The 16286-nt window shown below is 41.9% G+C and overlaps 1 protein-coding gene across 5 annotated transcripts in view; it reads left to right on the forward strand.

Moving 5' to 3' along the window:
- The window catches only part of dmxl2 (Dmx-like 2), a 41762-nt gene that overhangs the window by 19630 nt on the left and 5846 nt on the right, over positions 1-16286 (forward strand). For 2 of the 5 annotated variants that reach the window (XM_085154610.1, XM_085154611.1), the window contains exons 30-54: positions 1937-2201; positions 2333-2535; positions 3531-3920; positions 4316-4498; positions 4632-4928; positions 5032-5223; positions 5335-5411; positions 5683-5813; positions 6299-6544; positions 6823-7005; positions 9611-9801; positions 9920-10053; positions 10143-10228; positions 10415-10616; positions 11085-11202; positions 12228-12293; positions 12995-13081; positions 13319-13440; positions 13564-13702; positions 15135-15195; positions 15347-15474; positions 15546-15623; positions 15733-15824; positions 15915-15967; positions 16067-16284. In XM_085154610.1, coding sequence (XP_085010736.1) covers positions 1937-2201; positions 2333-2535; positions 3531-3920; positions 4316-4498; positions 4632-4928; positions 5032-5223; positions 5335-5411; positions 5683-5813; positions 6299-6544; positions 6823-7005; positions 9611-9801; positions 9920-10053; positions 10143-10228; positions 10415-10616; positions 11085-11202; positions 12228-12293; positions 12995-13081; positions 13319-13440; positions 13564-13702; positions 15135-15195; positions 15347-15474; positions 15546-15623; positions 15733-15824; positions 15915-15967; positions 16067-16284 — 3942 coding nt within the window. Of the gene's footprint in view, positions 1-1936; positions 2202-2332; positions 2536-3530; positions 3921-4315; positions 4499-4631; positions 4929-5031; positions 5224-5334; positions 5412-5682; positions 5814-6298; positions 6545-6822; positions 7006-7260; positions 7339-9610; positions 9802-9919; positions 10054-10142; positions 10229-10414; positions 10617-11084; positions 11203-12227; positions 12294-12994; positions 13082-13318; positions 13441-13563; positions 13703-15134; positions 15196-15346; positions 15475-15545; positions 15624-15732; positions 15825-15914; positions 15968-16066; positions 16285-16286 lie in introns of all 5 variants that reach the window. The other 3 variants (XM_085154613.1, XM_085154612.1, XM_085154614.1) reach the window with 3 other exon arrangements.

The raw sequence follows: 16286 nt of genomic DNA on the forward strand, positions 1-16286 counted from the left end.
ACTTGCAGCAGCAATATCATAAAGTTGTCTCTCTTTAAGGTGATATTGGTACAGAAATATGTTGATGACGGAGTGGGATATTCTTCAGCCTTTAAATCACTAAAGAGAAGCCTAAATTATATTAATAATAAGATGGATAACAGTAGCACAGTCTTTGTTGGCCTAGATTTTTTTCACCACACAGTCAAAATACAGCGGGGAAAATAAGTATTTGACACATCAGCATTTCCAGCAGTAAGGGGATTTCCAAGTGGACTATTGACACAACATTCCCACCAGATGTTGCCATCAAGCCAAACATTGAAGTCATACACACAAATCAGAACATTTAAGTATACAAGTTAAACCATAATAAATAAAGTGAAATGACACAGGGAATAAGTATTGAACACACTTTATTTAATACTTTGTAGAAAAGCCTTTGTTGGTGATTACAGCTTCTAGACGCCTCTTGTATGGATAGACCAGTCGTCTGCATTGCTCAGGAGTGATTCTGGCCCATTCCTCCACACAAACGGTCTTTAAATCGTGGAGGTTCCTTGGGCCTCTTCTATGAACCTTAATCTTCAGTTCTCTCCATAGATTCTCTATGGGATTTAGGTCAGGTGATTGACTGGGCCATTCAAGCAACTTGATTTTCTTTCTTTGGAACCACTTCATTGTTTCCTTGGCCTTGTGTTTGGGATCATTGTCTTGCTGGAATGTCCACCCTCTTTTCATTTTTAGCTTCCTGGTAGATGGCAGCAGATTCTTATCCAGAATGTCCCGGTACATCGCTCCATTCATCCTGCCTTCAATGATATGAAGTCTGCCAGTACCCCTTGCTGAAAAGCAGCCCCAAACCATGATGCTTCCACCCCCAAACTTAACTGTTGGTATGGTGTTCTTGGGGTGGTGAGCAGTGCCATTTCTCCTCCAAACATGGTGTGTAGAATGACTGCCAAAAAGTTCTATTTTGCTTTCATCTGACCATACTATAGTCTCCCAATAATCCACAGGCTTCTCCAAATGCTGTTGCGCAAATTTTAACCGAGCCTTGACATGCTTTTTGTTCAGCAATGGAGTCTTGCGTGGTGAGCGTGCATGGATGCCATGGCGGGTCAGTGCATTGCTTATAGTTTTCTTTGACACAACAGTACCTGCTGATGCAAGGTCTTCCTGAAGTTCTGTCCGAGTGGTTCTTGGCTCTTGGAGTACTCTCCTGATTATTCTGTGGACTCCTCGGACAGGGATCTTGCGTGGAGCACCTGATCGTGGCTGGTTTATGGTGAACTGATGCTCTTTCCATTTCCGGATAATGGCCCCCACAGTGCTCACAGGAACATTCAGCATTCTGGAAATGCGCCTATAACCATTCCCATCACAATGCTTTTCAACGATGAGATTACGCAGATCTTGTGAGAGTTCTTTGCCTTTACCCATCATGAAGTCTTTCCTGTGTGCCTTCTGGGTAATGAGGGGCCTTTATGGGCCATCAATTAGGACTACAGCAGCTGATTCCAGTTAGTACTGATAGGGGACTGGGTTTCTCCATCAATACTGACAGATTTCAGGTGATCTCCTGGCTTTCTATGTCATTTTGCCCCTTGTTATCTTCATGTATTCAATACTTATTCCCTGTGTCATTTCACTTTATTTATTATGGTTTAACTTGTATACTTAAATGTTCTGATTTGTGTGTATGACTTCAATGTTTGGCTTGATGGCAACATCTGGTGGGAATGTTGTGTCAATAGTCCACTTGGAAATCCCCTTACTGCTGGAAATGCTGATGTGTCAAATACTTATTTTCCCCGCTGTATACAGATGTGCAGAAAAGGAAGTGTGAGTTTCTGTTTGTACCTTGCAGAAATCATTAACTTTTTGCACTTGGCTTGTTATTTCTTTAAAAAAAAAACTGCACCGTTAACTCATCACGCTGTTTCATGGTGTTTAGGTATTGCTGGAGAAGATGGAGGATCTCCAGTTAGCCATGATAGTAGCAAGGCTGTATGAGGCCGATTTTGAGAATTCATCCACCTGCCAAGGCCTCCTTTATGAGAAGGTCTTGGGCTGCAATAGGGACGGGAGTGGTTACCACTGTTCCAGGTTGCACCCCGATCCGTTCCTCCGCAGCATAGCCTACTGGATCATGAAAGACTACACGCAAGCTTTGGACACATTATTGGAGCGAATCCCAAAAGACGACGATGAGAATCCTGGTTAGTTGGTTGAAGACATTTTTAGTGATTTTTAAACGGCACGTTCCACTGAAAGCGGATTGCGCATTATTCATGCTGTTTTCACCTGAAATAAATATTTTCTCCCTTTTCTTTCCATTTTTGTGCATCAGATGTGATGGTTAAGGCTTGCAACCCTGTGGTGTTTAGCTTCTATAACTACTTAAGGACACACCCTTTGATCATTCGCCGCCACTTTGCAAATCCAGCGGGCACAGCAACAACAGTAGGCCTCACTGCTGAAAAGAGCAGCGCAGACGAGATCAACCTCATAGAGCGCAAACTGTTCTTCACTACGGCCAATGCACACTTCAAGGTGAGTCCATACTAATCTAGCTATTTACTCCAATCCAGTTCTTTTGATGGAGTTGGGAACTTGTACATTATATGTGTAAGTATAAATATGTAGTATAAAGTGAGCCAGTTACAATTGAAGTAAACATTAAAATGGTAAGGACAAGAGTAAAAGATTAGTGAAATCATTGCCTTCTGACACAACTAGCAAAGAACATTTTTAGCCTATAAATTTAAGTGCACTTTGTTGCTTGTGCCTGTAACTGATGATCAATTTTTAATGTCCAGACTGTTTCCTCTGAAATCGCAGGACTAGGGTAAACAGGATAGGGTGAAACCGTGATGTTCATGAGCTTCATAAATAAATCAAACACAGCAAACAGCTTTACACAAGAATCAACTTCCACTATCAAAGGATGCTAAATTTGTTACACGCAGTTTACTGCAGTCGCATACAATTTTGCAGGGAAAGAGAGAGAATATTTTTGCCTTGTAGTTTAGCAGAAATGCAGTAATAAGTCATGATATTGTTGTTGGGCTCAATCACAGAATATTATTGTATTTTTGCTCGATGAAGATCTGCTGAATTTGCTCTCTTTCTACTCCTCTAAAGGGAAATGAAATGTAGCAGTTTTGTAACAGGAAAAAATAGACTGGGATAAAAACTATACTTGGAGGCTCTCAATTACATGTTGCATTAACCCAGCCAGGATGTCATTGAGTGTGATATGAAGGAAGTTAGATAAGTTGTAACTAAGAAACTAACATTTTTGCTTGACCCACCAGGGTTCGTGGATTTAAGATTCAGATTTAGGCCTTAGCTGTCGCTGTTTGATGTCATACCTTTTACATAATCATCATTGTAGACAAAAAATCTACTGTGTTACAATAAGAAAAATAATTGTAATTTATCACTTCCATCCCCCTATGTATCATTCTGATAACTACAAAAGCATGCATGCAGAGATTATATAACAAAAGTTCATATACATATTATATAATCTCTGAATCTTGTAGGTGGGCTGCCCAGTTTTAGCTCTGGAAGTACTTTCCAAGATCCCCAAGGTTTGCAAGAAGTCTGGCTCATCGCCTCTCAGCAAGGCTTCATCCAAGGCCAATTTAAACACAAGCCAACCCTTGGAAAATGGCACTCAGGGAGGTTTGGACTGGGGCTCTCCAGCAGCACCGACACAGGCCTGGGGAGGAAATGATGGCACTGGTCGGTTGGACTGGAGCCAGCCTATGGTGAAGGTAGAGGAAGATGAGCTGAAGCTGGAATGGGGAGATGACAAGGAAGATGATGAGGATGAGGACGATGATGGTCTGACCATGAAGAAACCAGAGCTGGAAACTGAAGGAGAAGGTTCAGGAAAAGGCAGCCAGAAACTGCAAAGAGAGGACTCACAGGTAGCAATAATATCTAGAATCTCCTTGAGTAATTGTGGAGATCTCAGATTTTATTTTATTGTGGTTTTTTTCCTTTGGTTGCACAGTTAAAATACCAAAACAGGAAAAAAAAAACAACTTCATTTTGATGTTGTATGAAGGCACATCCTTGTCTAGTTTCTTTACTGTCTTATCTGGCATATAGGAGACGACAGATACAAACCAAAATGTTACATTTAAAGGATTTTTATTTGGAGTTAACACATCAAAGAAGATGTTTTTGGTGGGGTCTTCTCCAAAAGGTGGAAACTTGCAGCAAAGGTGCAAGGAGAGTGTTTTTGTTGGGTCGGCTCCAAATATAAAATTCAAGGAGGCTACAAAGCAAAGTTCCTTTAAGTCACTCGCATGTATTTCAGGGCGAGTCGGAGGTCGACGTGATAGCAGAGCAGCTGAAGTTCCGTGCCTGTCTGAAGATCCTCATGACAGAGCTGCGTACATTGGCTACAGGCTTTGAGGTGGACGGAGGGAAGCTCCGCTTTCAGCTCTACAACTGGCTGGAGAAGGAGATAGCAGCCATGCATAAAATCTGCAACTACAAGGTGGACTTTAATATTATTTGATGTTGTTTTAGCCTATTTTAAAAACTGCTGAATGTTTCTAAAAATGTTTTTCAGTTCTGGTTCATTGTATTTTATTTTATTTTATTTTTTACCATAAACGTTATCAACTCAGGTGGAAGGAAAGGAGGAAGAGTCAGAGGTGGAGCGCTGGGGAGAACGCTCAACATCGGTGGACATATCAGATGACGTATTGGAGCGAACAGATGCCGGAGCCTATGAGCGTCACCAGATGGAGCGCCGCCGGCTTCAGGCCAAACAGCAGCACTCTGAGAGGCGCAAGGCATGGCTGAGGAAGAACCAGGCCCTGCTCAGAGTGTTTCTATCCTACTGCAGCCTTCATGGAGCCAAGGGAGGCGGAGTCACCTCTGTTCGCATGGAGCTTCTGTTCCTCCTGCAGGAGAGCCAGCAGGTATGCCTGCACCTTTATACATATGTCATTATATATGTTTGTTTTTTATTAGTACAAAACAGTTTACAGAGAAGGCAAATTCACCTTTTGTCATACTCTGTAGGAGACCACAGTGAAGCAGCTGCAGTCCCCTTTGCCTCTGCCTACTACACTGCCCCTGTTATCTGCTTACATTGCCTCCACCAAGACGGTCATAGCCAACCCTGTTCTCCACCTCAGCAATCACATACACGACATCCTCTACACCATCACACTCATGGAGACCCCACCACGTCCGGACATCATGGATGATCGGGTCAGTACTTTAAAAAAAAATCTCTAACTTAACTTTAAACTGACTGAAAGTCTTACTGTCTGGTTGTTCAGTTTGGGGATGAATAATGAAAAGTGATGTTCATGTTTTTAGGTGAACGCTCTGCACACGCTAGCAGCATCTCTGTCTGCTTGCATCTATCAAGCACTGTGTGACAGTCACAGCTACAGGTAAACACGTGCATTGCAACACATCCAGAAACCAAAACTGGCTTCACATTACCCTTGTGCTCAAAGTACACGCTCATTGCTATTTAGTAGTTAAGAACTATTGTTTTTGATGCTGTGCTTGTGTAGCTTAGTCTGACTCCAGGTCTGTTCAGACATTTGTATCTTTGAGTTTCACACTATGAAAGAAGAATAAATGTATTTAACAAAATGTTGAACATGTATGTTTTGGGCTGTTGTGACTTTATCGTTTCATGTTTTGGTTGCTTTGCAGCAGTCAAACAGAGGCCAACCAGTTTACAGGGATGGTTTACCAGGGCCTTTTGCTCAGTGAGAGGAAACGACTCCGCACAGAAAGCATTGAAGAGCATATTACTCCCACGTCTGCACCTGCACAGTGGCCAGGTAATAAGACCTCTTACTTTACTACCCAGTGGTGTTTTTGGGGAGTTGGTTTGATTCTGACTGAAGAGAGAATTTGGATTAGAATATAATAACACATTTGCTCTAATTTGTAGTTTTACAAAATGAAACTGAAGTCATATTTGAGGATCCTCACAGATGCATAGGATGGGGAAAATGGCTTTCTGTGCAAACATCAAGGACAGTATTTTGTGAAAATGTGAAGAGCAGGACGAGAGAGAGCAGAGCAAAGCAGGCAGTCTGTGTTTATGCAGAGAGGCAGATGGTGTTCTATAATAGGAGCTCAGTGGCCTCTGGGAAGGAAATGGAAAGAAAGAGACTGATCACGCCATCCTGAAAAGGTTTCATAAATGGGTTCTAGATGGTGCTGAGATGGTGTTTTTGTTTGCCTGTGGAAGTTATTTGTGTAAATTAGGGGTTAATTTGTTGCACGTTTATCACGTTGGATGTGCTTCCCCTCTCTGCAGGTGTGTCGTCCCTGATTTCATTGTTGACATCCGCAAGGGACGAGGACCAGCCAAAGCTCAGCGTGCTCCTGTGTGAAGCTGTTGTGGCAGTTTATCTTTCCCTGCTAATCCATGGCCTGGGCACTCACAGCAGCAATGAACTCTTCCGCCTGGCAGCACATCCCCTCAATAACCGGGTGTGGGCCGCAGTCTTCGGAGGAGGGGCCAAAGTCGTCATTAAACCAAAGAGGCCTGAGGCTCCACCAGGTAAAATGACGATTTGGTAGTTAGCGATCTAAAACCTTTATCTTTACCATGTCAACATTGTTCATGGTTGTAATTATTTGCCTTTATCCCTTGATTCAGCACATGAAGTTGACCTTTTTCCTCCCACGTCTGTTTTCCCTTTAACATCTCTGATCACTTCCACTTTTGGTATTATCGCATAGATATTTACTTAGCACTGTCCTGTTGATGCTCCTAACATGCTGCTGCTACTCGTGTGTAGCGTCTTGTGTGAGTGTGCCCTCTGCCCTGTGTCCCAGTGCCAGCTGATTTTGAGGCAGCCAGGCCAGAGGAGTCTCAAGAGACAGGAAGACCAGAGCAGAGCAACTTCACCTCAAACCCCACTGTCACCCCTACTGAAACCCAGCGCCCTAAACGTCCCCCTCCTCCTGTTTTAAGGGACGAGGGGGTGGGCACTGTGGTATCTGCAGCTAACACCAGCTGTGAGTAACTGGGCTGGTGGATTGCAGTGCTGGTTTGCAGAATTGCAGTGCATGGTAATTGTAAAGGTTTGCATTGTTGCAGCTGCTTGACTGACCCACCACTCTATCGTGAAGCTACTGCTGAATGAGCATTACAAAAAAAAAAATCCACTACTGTTATGACAAGCCAACAGCTGTGTGTGTGTGTTTGTGTGTGTATACTGCATTGCATGTACATGTTGTAACGTCCTCTGTGCTCATTTTGTGTCACTGAAGCACCAGCTGGGCCTAGCAACGAGTATTCAGAGGCCAATGCTGAGCAGCCCACTATATGTGAATCTGAGACTAAACCAGGTACACTTTCAGAGGCTTCCTGTAGCGTTCAGGCTAAATATCTACTTGTGTGTTGTCCAGATTTTAGAATGAAATACAACCACAATTCAAGAAAACCACTGCGGTGCTGTGTTAAATCTAAACAAAAACACAATGTAATCATTTACATATTTCTTAAACCTATATTTTATTTACAATAAAACACAAAAACCCTATCAGATGTTTGAATTGAGATATTTTACTCTTTCATGAAAAATATTTGCTCACTTTGAATTTGATGACAGCAACAAATACTAACAGTTGGAACAGGGTGACAAAAGGCCTGAAAAATAACATTTTGCAATTAATCAGGTTCATTTACAACATATCACTAACATGATTGCTTTGTAAAAAAAAAAAGGGCATCTCGAAGAGCTGAGGATCATCGGTCCTCTTCAGTGTGAAACTTTTAAAATCTCATCATCTACTGTCCATAAATTCAAGAAAATTCATAGAATCAAGGAACCTGGAGAAATGTTCCCTGTGCGCAAAGGACAAGGCTGTTGCCAGAGAATGCAACACCGTTGTCTTCTCTGGATCAAACTTCATTTCAAATGGACTAAGACAAACTAGAAAAACTGATCTGTGGTCAGATGAAATTCTTTTTTTTTTTTGTTAAAACATGGACGCACCATCCTCCAGACTAAAGAGGAGAGCGCTCCGTTCAGAAATGGTATGGAACTGTATTAGTGCCTATGGAACTAGCAGCTTGCACATCTGGAATTACACCATCAGTGCTGATTGGTATGTACAGGTTTTAGAGGAGCATGTGCTCCCATTCAGATTAGTTTTTTTAGGGAAGGCTTTGCAGATTTCAGCAGCTGCAATCCCATATCAGATAAGAATGGGACAGCATTCCTCTCCCAAAAGTCCAGCAGCTGCTCTGCTCAGACAGTCCTGACTTGTACAGATTAAAATAAGGCTGGATCCTGCACAGTGGGTAAACATGGCCCTGCCCCAACTTTTTTGAGACATGTTGCTGCTATCAAATTGGGAACGAGTTAATATCCTTCTTAAAATGGTACTTAATCTCCCTTCAAACGTTTGATATGGTTTCTATGATCTACTGTGATGAAAATAGATTAGCGAAAATTGCATTTTGTTTTTAATTTGCATTTTACACGGCATCCCAACTCTCTTGAAACTGGAATTGTATTTTGAAGTAATGCAAATGGAGTTGGTGTACGTAAGTAATTTGCAGTTGAGTGAGTTACTGCATTATAGATTTATACTAGCGCTTGTGTGACATGATTCAGGTATTTGTCTGTTTATTTCAAAAACTAAGCCATTCCCAAAGTGCTCACAGCTCTACTGTGTCACTGTTGGCTGAAATTGACACTGTTCATCCATATTCATCAGGCCAGAGTATACTGTGCTCACATTGTGTTTGTGAGGGAGGAAGATGGGGACTGGCATTTAGACTCCACATCTCTAGAGCTTGAGGCAGCTCTGAGCAAGGCCAGGGGCCTTTTGAAGAGCTCCTTTAGAGGACAGGCCATCTTAAATGCCAGCCTGTTGATAAAAAATCACTTGTTAAAATTGTCCTTTTGAGGGCTGCGGCAAACCTGCATGCATGGCACAGTCACACAGCTTTAGAGAAAAGATACATGCTGATGCCCAACTGTCATGTTCTAATTAACTCATTTTAACCTTAACATACTGTAGTTGCCAGTCTCATCATGTTTGCCTATTAAGTGCTGTGCATATGAGGAAATGCTTAGCACATGATCGCTGAAGAAATTTGCCATCGTTTGATGTGTTCTTTGTGCCCACACATGAAATATTCACTGATTCTATTATGTAATGGACTGTGCAGTATCTATGTGTCTAACTGCAGTGTCTACTCTGGTTTGTGTCTTGTCTTGTTTTGTCTGGTGCGATACCAGAGATAGTCATCCTGGATAATGGTGCAGGTTTGTGTACTAGCGAGTGTTTCTTGCCCTGTGCTTACATCCCAAACGTGTGCTTTTTGTGCCTTTTTATATTTCTCCTTTCCAAAAGTGTATGACGTGTCATTTGTGACTGAAGTTAGGTGCAGACAGGAGCCTCCTTTCTCAGGTATTATGTGTTTTATGTAGGATGTGGATGCAGTACTTTTCCTCCGGATCTATTTTTTTTTTCTTTTTTGGATTTAAAGTGATGCTGAGTTTCAGCTGATCTTCAGCCTTTGTATAAAATGCAGCACACTGCAGATCTCTTTTCAAATTGTCTTGTGTTTGAAATATACCATTTCTTCATTCTTCTTCTGCTACAGTGGCTCCCCCTCAGCCCCCAGCAGAGGATGTGGACCGATACAGACGCAGATTCAACATGAGGATGCTGGTTCCTGGACGCCCTGTAAAGGAGACACCTGCCACGCCGCCTCCTGTTCCCGTTGAAAGACCCACCTACAGGGAGAAGTTCATTCCCCCAGAGCTGAGCATGTGGGACTATTTTGTGGCCAAAGTAAGAGAGTAAAACTGTCAAACTGAATCTTTGCTTCAGATTTAAGGTTTAAAAAAAAAAAAACAATATACATATTTAAACCTTTCATTTACTCTTTGCTGATCATTTCCCCTCTCAGCCTTTCCTGCCGCTGTCAGACAGCAGCGCTCTGTATGACTCAGACGAAAGCGGTGCCGAGGATGATGAAGATGATGATGACGCCTTCCTATCTGACACACAGATGACTGAGCACTCTGACCCCAACTCTTACAGGTACAGCCAGCATGCCTCTTTCTCTTTATTTCCTCTGAGACTCATTGTGGTTCATATTTTAATTATTTGTGTGTTTGTGGGTTATGTAGCTGGTTTCTGATCCGCCTGGTCATGGTGAAACTGGCTTATCACAATGTCAAGAACTTCATTCCTCTCACTGGCCTGGACTTCACAGGTACGTGCTCGCCAAAAGACCGATCCTAAACGCCCCTAAACGTAAGCGATGCATTCTTTATGAAGGTGCATGGAAATATTTTAGGACATTTCAACAATAATTTGTTAATCATATGGAATCCACAGATAAACGCTTCATAGCTTTTTGCTTCTGAATATCAAATTTGTATATGTGTTTGTGTCACAGAGCTGCCAGTTACGTCCCCTCTGAGCAATGCTGTCTTGAAGACTTTAGAGACCTGGGAGCAGCTTCTGTTGGAGCGAATGAATACGTTTGATGGCCCACCTCCCAACTACATCAACAGTTACCCTACTGACCTCAGCACAGGAGGTGGCCCTGCAATACTGCGACATAAGGCCATGCTGGAGCCTGACAACACACCCTTCAAGTGAGTATTACATCATCTATATGTAATTTTTGTCTTTGTACTTACAGCAGATAAATATATAAGGCCTCAGTAGCACAGATGTAGACACCAGTTAGTGACCAAAGGTTGCTGGGGGAAAAAATAGTATTCTCTCTGAACAGCTCGCTAACTGCTCACAAGTGGTAGTGAAATAAGTGTAAATCGACTGGAAATGGAAAACAAGTTCCACCCTTCGAAACATGTCGGTTTCAGCCAGAAGGCATAACTTGAATTTTGAAAGTGGCTGTTCTTTCTTTCCAGATTGCATCACATTTTTTCAAGCTTTCGTGTTTTTTCAGGCTTTACCTGCTAAAGACAGTTTTCTTCCATGCAGACTACAGGAATTTGTGTTACTCTGTTAGTTTCTTTGCTTCTGATTTTACAAAGTGACAGCCACAAACAGCCTGTTTGTGATCACCTTGTTTTCATCCACTTTATTTTTTTCTTTAGGACAAGGAACCACCAGTCCTTTCCAGCCCGACGTCTGTGGCATTTCCTGGTCAAACAGGAAGTTCTTCAGGAGACATTAATCCGTTACATCTTCACAAAGAAAAGGAAGCAGAGCGAGGTCGGCACATGGCATTTAATTTTTGTTTTTTCCTTAGATGAAGTTTATCATTTCTTTTATGAATTTTAAGTACTTGAACATCACGTTAGTCAGCAACTATATTATGTTGTTTTTTTCTTTTATTCTGTCTTTTCCTCCTCATCTTAGTGTAACACATGATTGTCATAGAAAACAAATTTCTGAAGTGGATTTGCTGACATTAGCCCAGGTTAACCACACGTAAAGACACGACACCTGTAAACATAGAGATTTATGATCCGTGTAGGCATTAAACAACTAGCCCTACCAAAGTGAAGTATCCGAACAATTTTTACAAAAATAACATATTTTATATGCTTTTTAATTTAACTTTAGTTCTTAGTGTGCCGCATGTCTACAGTAGGTTTTCCCTTAAAAATGGAAAACGGTATCCAGATGCTCGGTTGTCCAGATATTTTTAATTTTTTTCCCAGATCTTTTTTGGAATATTTTTGCAGTCTATTAGTTGGAAATGGCAATTTGGTCATTTTCTTAGTCATGTATCTAAATTCATCCCTTGATTTTTTTCTTTATTTATTTATTTTAAAAGCACCGAGTGAGCATTTTTATCACTATTAATATTTTTCTTATCTTTGCTTTGACTCCTTTAGCATATAATCAAGTATAAGAGAGTTCACTGCCTTCTGTGATGTCTGAATCAGTCACTTTTATGACAGACTGCCAATGCAGCTCACAGTCGAACTTAAAAAAAAAAACCTCCTATAGATGTCCTCATGCCTAGTTAATAATTAAAACCTTTGTCGCTAACTGGAATAACATCATGTCAAATTCAGCTGTAATAGTCAGATCAAGAGTTCATGTCTCCATACCTGCTGCAACATGTCTGACTTACTTACATTTTTATCACCAAGTATACAATATCCTGTCAGCTTTGTTAATTTTTTTCCATTTTCATTTCATGATTTATTTTTCTGTTTGTGCATGTGTGTCGTGTCGTGCTGTGTTGGTGTGTCCTGTGTCTATATTGCCTCTGTGTGTGTGTGTAGTCTGTAGAGAACCATACGGACCATATAAGCCCACACTGCAAAGCAGGAGCTAGCAGTTCCTATAAGGTAGTATCATTTACTGTACCAGCCCAGGCCCTGGCTCTGTCTGAGCATCTGTCTATCTTGTCTGTCTGGGAGAGTCATTGCGAAGCCAAGCTTGAAGGAGCAAGTGCATTAAACACTAAAAGAAATCTTGCACCAGTTGCACAGGGTTTGGTTTGCAGTTTGTTTTTAGATCCCGCCACGCTGGGGTAAAGCACTGCATGTCTCCTCTCTAGCTTGGCCTGATAGTGACTGCTCTGGTAATTTTTTGGCATAAAATCTACTCGAAGCTCTATGGCTTAGATCTAATGTCTAATCTCTTCCTCTCACTGGGACACTTATCCACTCACATAACCTCATATCCAAACCTATCAATAACTCATCTCCCTGTGTAGCTCACATCCTTTCTAGCTGGACTGATTCTGCAGGACTCAAAATCACATAAGTGAGATGGCACATACTTTAAACCTACTAACTTGCATGCTCACTGTCAGTGTGTGGTGGCGAGGCTTTCTAACTGGAGGGTGTCAGCCCAGAAGCTCAATAGTCATACTTGTCAATATTTTCTGTTTTCTGTTTTCTATCTTTATCCTACTAGAGGGAAATTAAAGTCTATTTATTTTTTAAAAAATGTCTTTCTTACCATTAATCTGACCCAGGAGAACCTTATTTTAGTGTTTCTCTCTTCAGCTTTGATGTTTTCCTTTTCTTTTTGCCTTTTCCAGGTGGAGGCTGATTTGGGCTACCCAGGAGGAAAAGCTAAAATCATCCACAAGGAGTCTGATATAATCATGGCATTTGCCATAAATAAGGTCAGTTGTGGGTGTTAACTTGTGTAAAATACTGGGGAAAACTTGTGGTTCATAATTTCCTTTGATTCTGAGGACACTGTACATGGAGACAGGATTATTAGATAGATTTACATTGAATGAAGGTTTCTAGAAATCCTTTTTAAGTAGCAAATACATGGCAGTTACTTTCTGAGAATTCAGAGAAGCTAGTGATATGTGTTGTCTCGCCTTATCCATCGTGCTTCCTTACTTTCCTAGGCTAACTCTAATGAAATAGTGTTGGCTTCCACCCATGATGTCCAAGAGGTCGATGTGTCCAGTCTAGTGGCTGTCCAGCCCTACACGTGGATTGGGGAGGACTTTGATAAGGAGTCCCGCAGGTCAGACTAGCAGCCGATCATATGATTTCCTTCAAATCTCACCAAGCCTGGACTGCACACTCCCTGTCTCCTCTCCGATTAAATGATAGCTTGCGTTTTGTTTTTTGTTTGTTTGTTTTACAGCTCTGATGATGTAGATCATCGTTCTTCACACACCAATATTGCCCAGGCTAGCTCCGTCCCCTTTGCACCACCGCAGATGCCAGTCTCTGCATCCATGCCGTGGCTCGGTAGTGGTCAGACCAGTATGGGAGCCAGTGTGGTACGCGATTCTTCACTGCATATCTACACAGCTGTGCAACCTGAATCCAGCAAAACCAGGCAGCAGTACATATGCAGTATTTAGTGATAACCAGTAGGGGGTGATTAAGTTCTGTTTCAGGGCTCATAGAAAGGGTGGCATGACTCTGCAGTCGTTTCATTTCATAATATTCATTAGTAAAGATTTAGATGTAGTTTTACAAAATGAAAACGCTTCATTTAAAACCTCTGCTTCTGGAAAAAAATCAATTTAATTTGAGGATTTTATTTAGCAGTCTGCAGGGCTTGCACGTTTTCAGGCAAAGTTTGTTTTTTATTGTTATCGCTGCTCAACCACGCCGACTAAACAGCTGGCCTGCTGAGTCTTTAGATGCAGATACAGACTGGGGGGGGGGTGTCTGCGTGGCAGTGATGGCTACATATAAACACAGATATCAGAAGTCCTTTCAGACGGCTAGCCAAGGTACAGATTTGCGTCAGAGTAACACGCAGATAGGTTCTCCGTGTCCCAGCCATGGTGATAAATGTTTAGTGTGATACGCAAAGGAGGACAAGACCGAGGGTGTCACAGAGGTTCAAACGACTGTGGAAGGGGTTTTGTTAAATGTGAAGGGGGAGGAGGGCTCTCTTAACATATTCAATTATCATATTCTGATGTGCAGCAAAATTAGTTGCACTTCTATTTCATGTAAATTGGTTTGTTGTTTCATCTGTCTAAAAGCTGCTATCTGTCCAGTTTTAGAATTAGTCTTTACAGCGGTGGTCAGAAAAAAAGTTTTTTCATGACCAAAATGTGAAATTACATGCACGTAAAATACTTTAAAGATATTGTTGATGCTGAAGAAGTCATGAAAGTGCAGGAATGAGTTTTAACTAAAAGAGCTGGAAGCTCTGAATATTGAGGGGATCTGCAGAAATTTGCTTGATGTTTGAAGTGATGTGTTGGTGTGTAATTTACCATAGTCGCGTATAAGTCTGAACGAGTGCACACCTGAACGAGTGTCATGTGTGTCTGAGAAGAAGATTCGATAAAAGTGATTTAAACTCTTGCGCACATAGACGGTGCCTCAGTCAGCCCATCATCCAATCACGTTACTGCTTAGGTTAGCCCAATGTTCCAGTTAAAAATGCCTAAAGACTGCTTGATGACCACTGATGATCCGCGCTGCACTGAATGGTAGCAGATTGATATGGTCGCCTTTGATTAATGTGTAAACCAATTTGTCTGCAAAAACTTGCTAAATGCACGCTAAGTGGTAGTGACACTGTGAAGAGTGGAACCCAAACGGGCAACAGTTATTGTTCAGGGGGTCGTCAACCACTCACTAGGCTGATCTTCACGCCTGACGTTTTCAGATAGTTAACTTAATTGTTTGCCCAATTGATTTAAGCTAATTACAAGATAAATGTATGTTTATATTGATGTCTTTCAGATTATGAAGAGGAATCTAAACAATGTGAAGAGAATGACATCCCATCCCATATATCAGTACTGTGAGTGCTACTTTGAGAGGATTCACCAGTATACATGTTTAACATGTATAAGTCAATTATATAGCTTCTCCTGCTTTGTATTCCTGTTCTTTTCCCACCATCTCTCTCCCTTTCTTTTCCTGGTTTGTGTGTGTGTGGGGCTGTGTATCAGACATGACTGGGGCTCAGGATGGTAGCGTGAGGATGTTTGAATGGAACAGACCTCAGCAACTCATTTGCTTCAGACAAGCAGGCAACGCTCGAGTCACCCGTCTCTATTTCAACTCCCAGGGCAATAAGGTACACACACAAAGTAGCAACTGTGTTTTGTGTGATGTCATTTTTCTGATTCCTCTGAAACATTCTTGTAGTGTGGAGTCGCTGATGGAGAGGGCTTCCTCAGTCTCTGGCAGGTTAACCAGACATCGTCCAACCCCAAACCGTACCTGGTAAGGTTCCCTCCCACCTCCTTATTCACAGTCGCAGAACACACACAATATGAGTGGTCTGTATAATTCAAATGAAAATGTGCTTTTATTTTCCTGTTCTTGCTCTCAGAGTTGGCAATGCCACACTAAGACCTGCGGGGATTTCGCTTTCATCACATCCTCCAGTCTCATCGCCACGGCCGGACAGTCCAATGATAACAGGTCAGATTTGGACTACTAATCAAACACTGCTCTTTTTCTTTTTTTTATTTTTTTTCAGCTGCCTAATATTTTGCTTTATGTTATTTATAGAAATGTTTGCCTGTGGGACACTCTGATTTCACCTAACAATACTATGGTGCATGGTGAGAAATCCATATTTATTCTAATAAGTGAGTTTCAGTGAGTTTCTTTTTCCCTATATTTCAAGTTTATCCACTTTTACTTCCTACCTCCCCCTTCAGCTTTTCCCTGCCATGAGAACGGGGCCACTGTGCTTCAGTATGCTCCTAAACAGCAGCTGCTGATTACTGGAGGCAGAAAAGGCTTTGTGTGCGTGTTTGACATCCGACAGCGGCAGCTGCTCCACACTTTCCAGGCCCATGATTCAGCCATCAAGGCCCTCGCATTGGATGCCTTTGAGGACTTCTTCGTCACTGGCTCTGCAGAGGGCAACATGAAGGT

The sequence above is a fragment of the Neolamprologus multifasciatus genome, chromosome 1 (assembly GCF_963576455.1).
Source record: "Neolamprologus multifasciatus chromosome 1, fNeoMul1.2, whole genome shotgun sequence".
Classification (NCBI taxonomy): Eukaryota; Metazoa; Chordata; class Actinopteri; order Cichliformes; family Cichlidae; genus Neolamprologus; species Neolamprologus multifasciatus.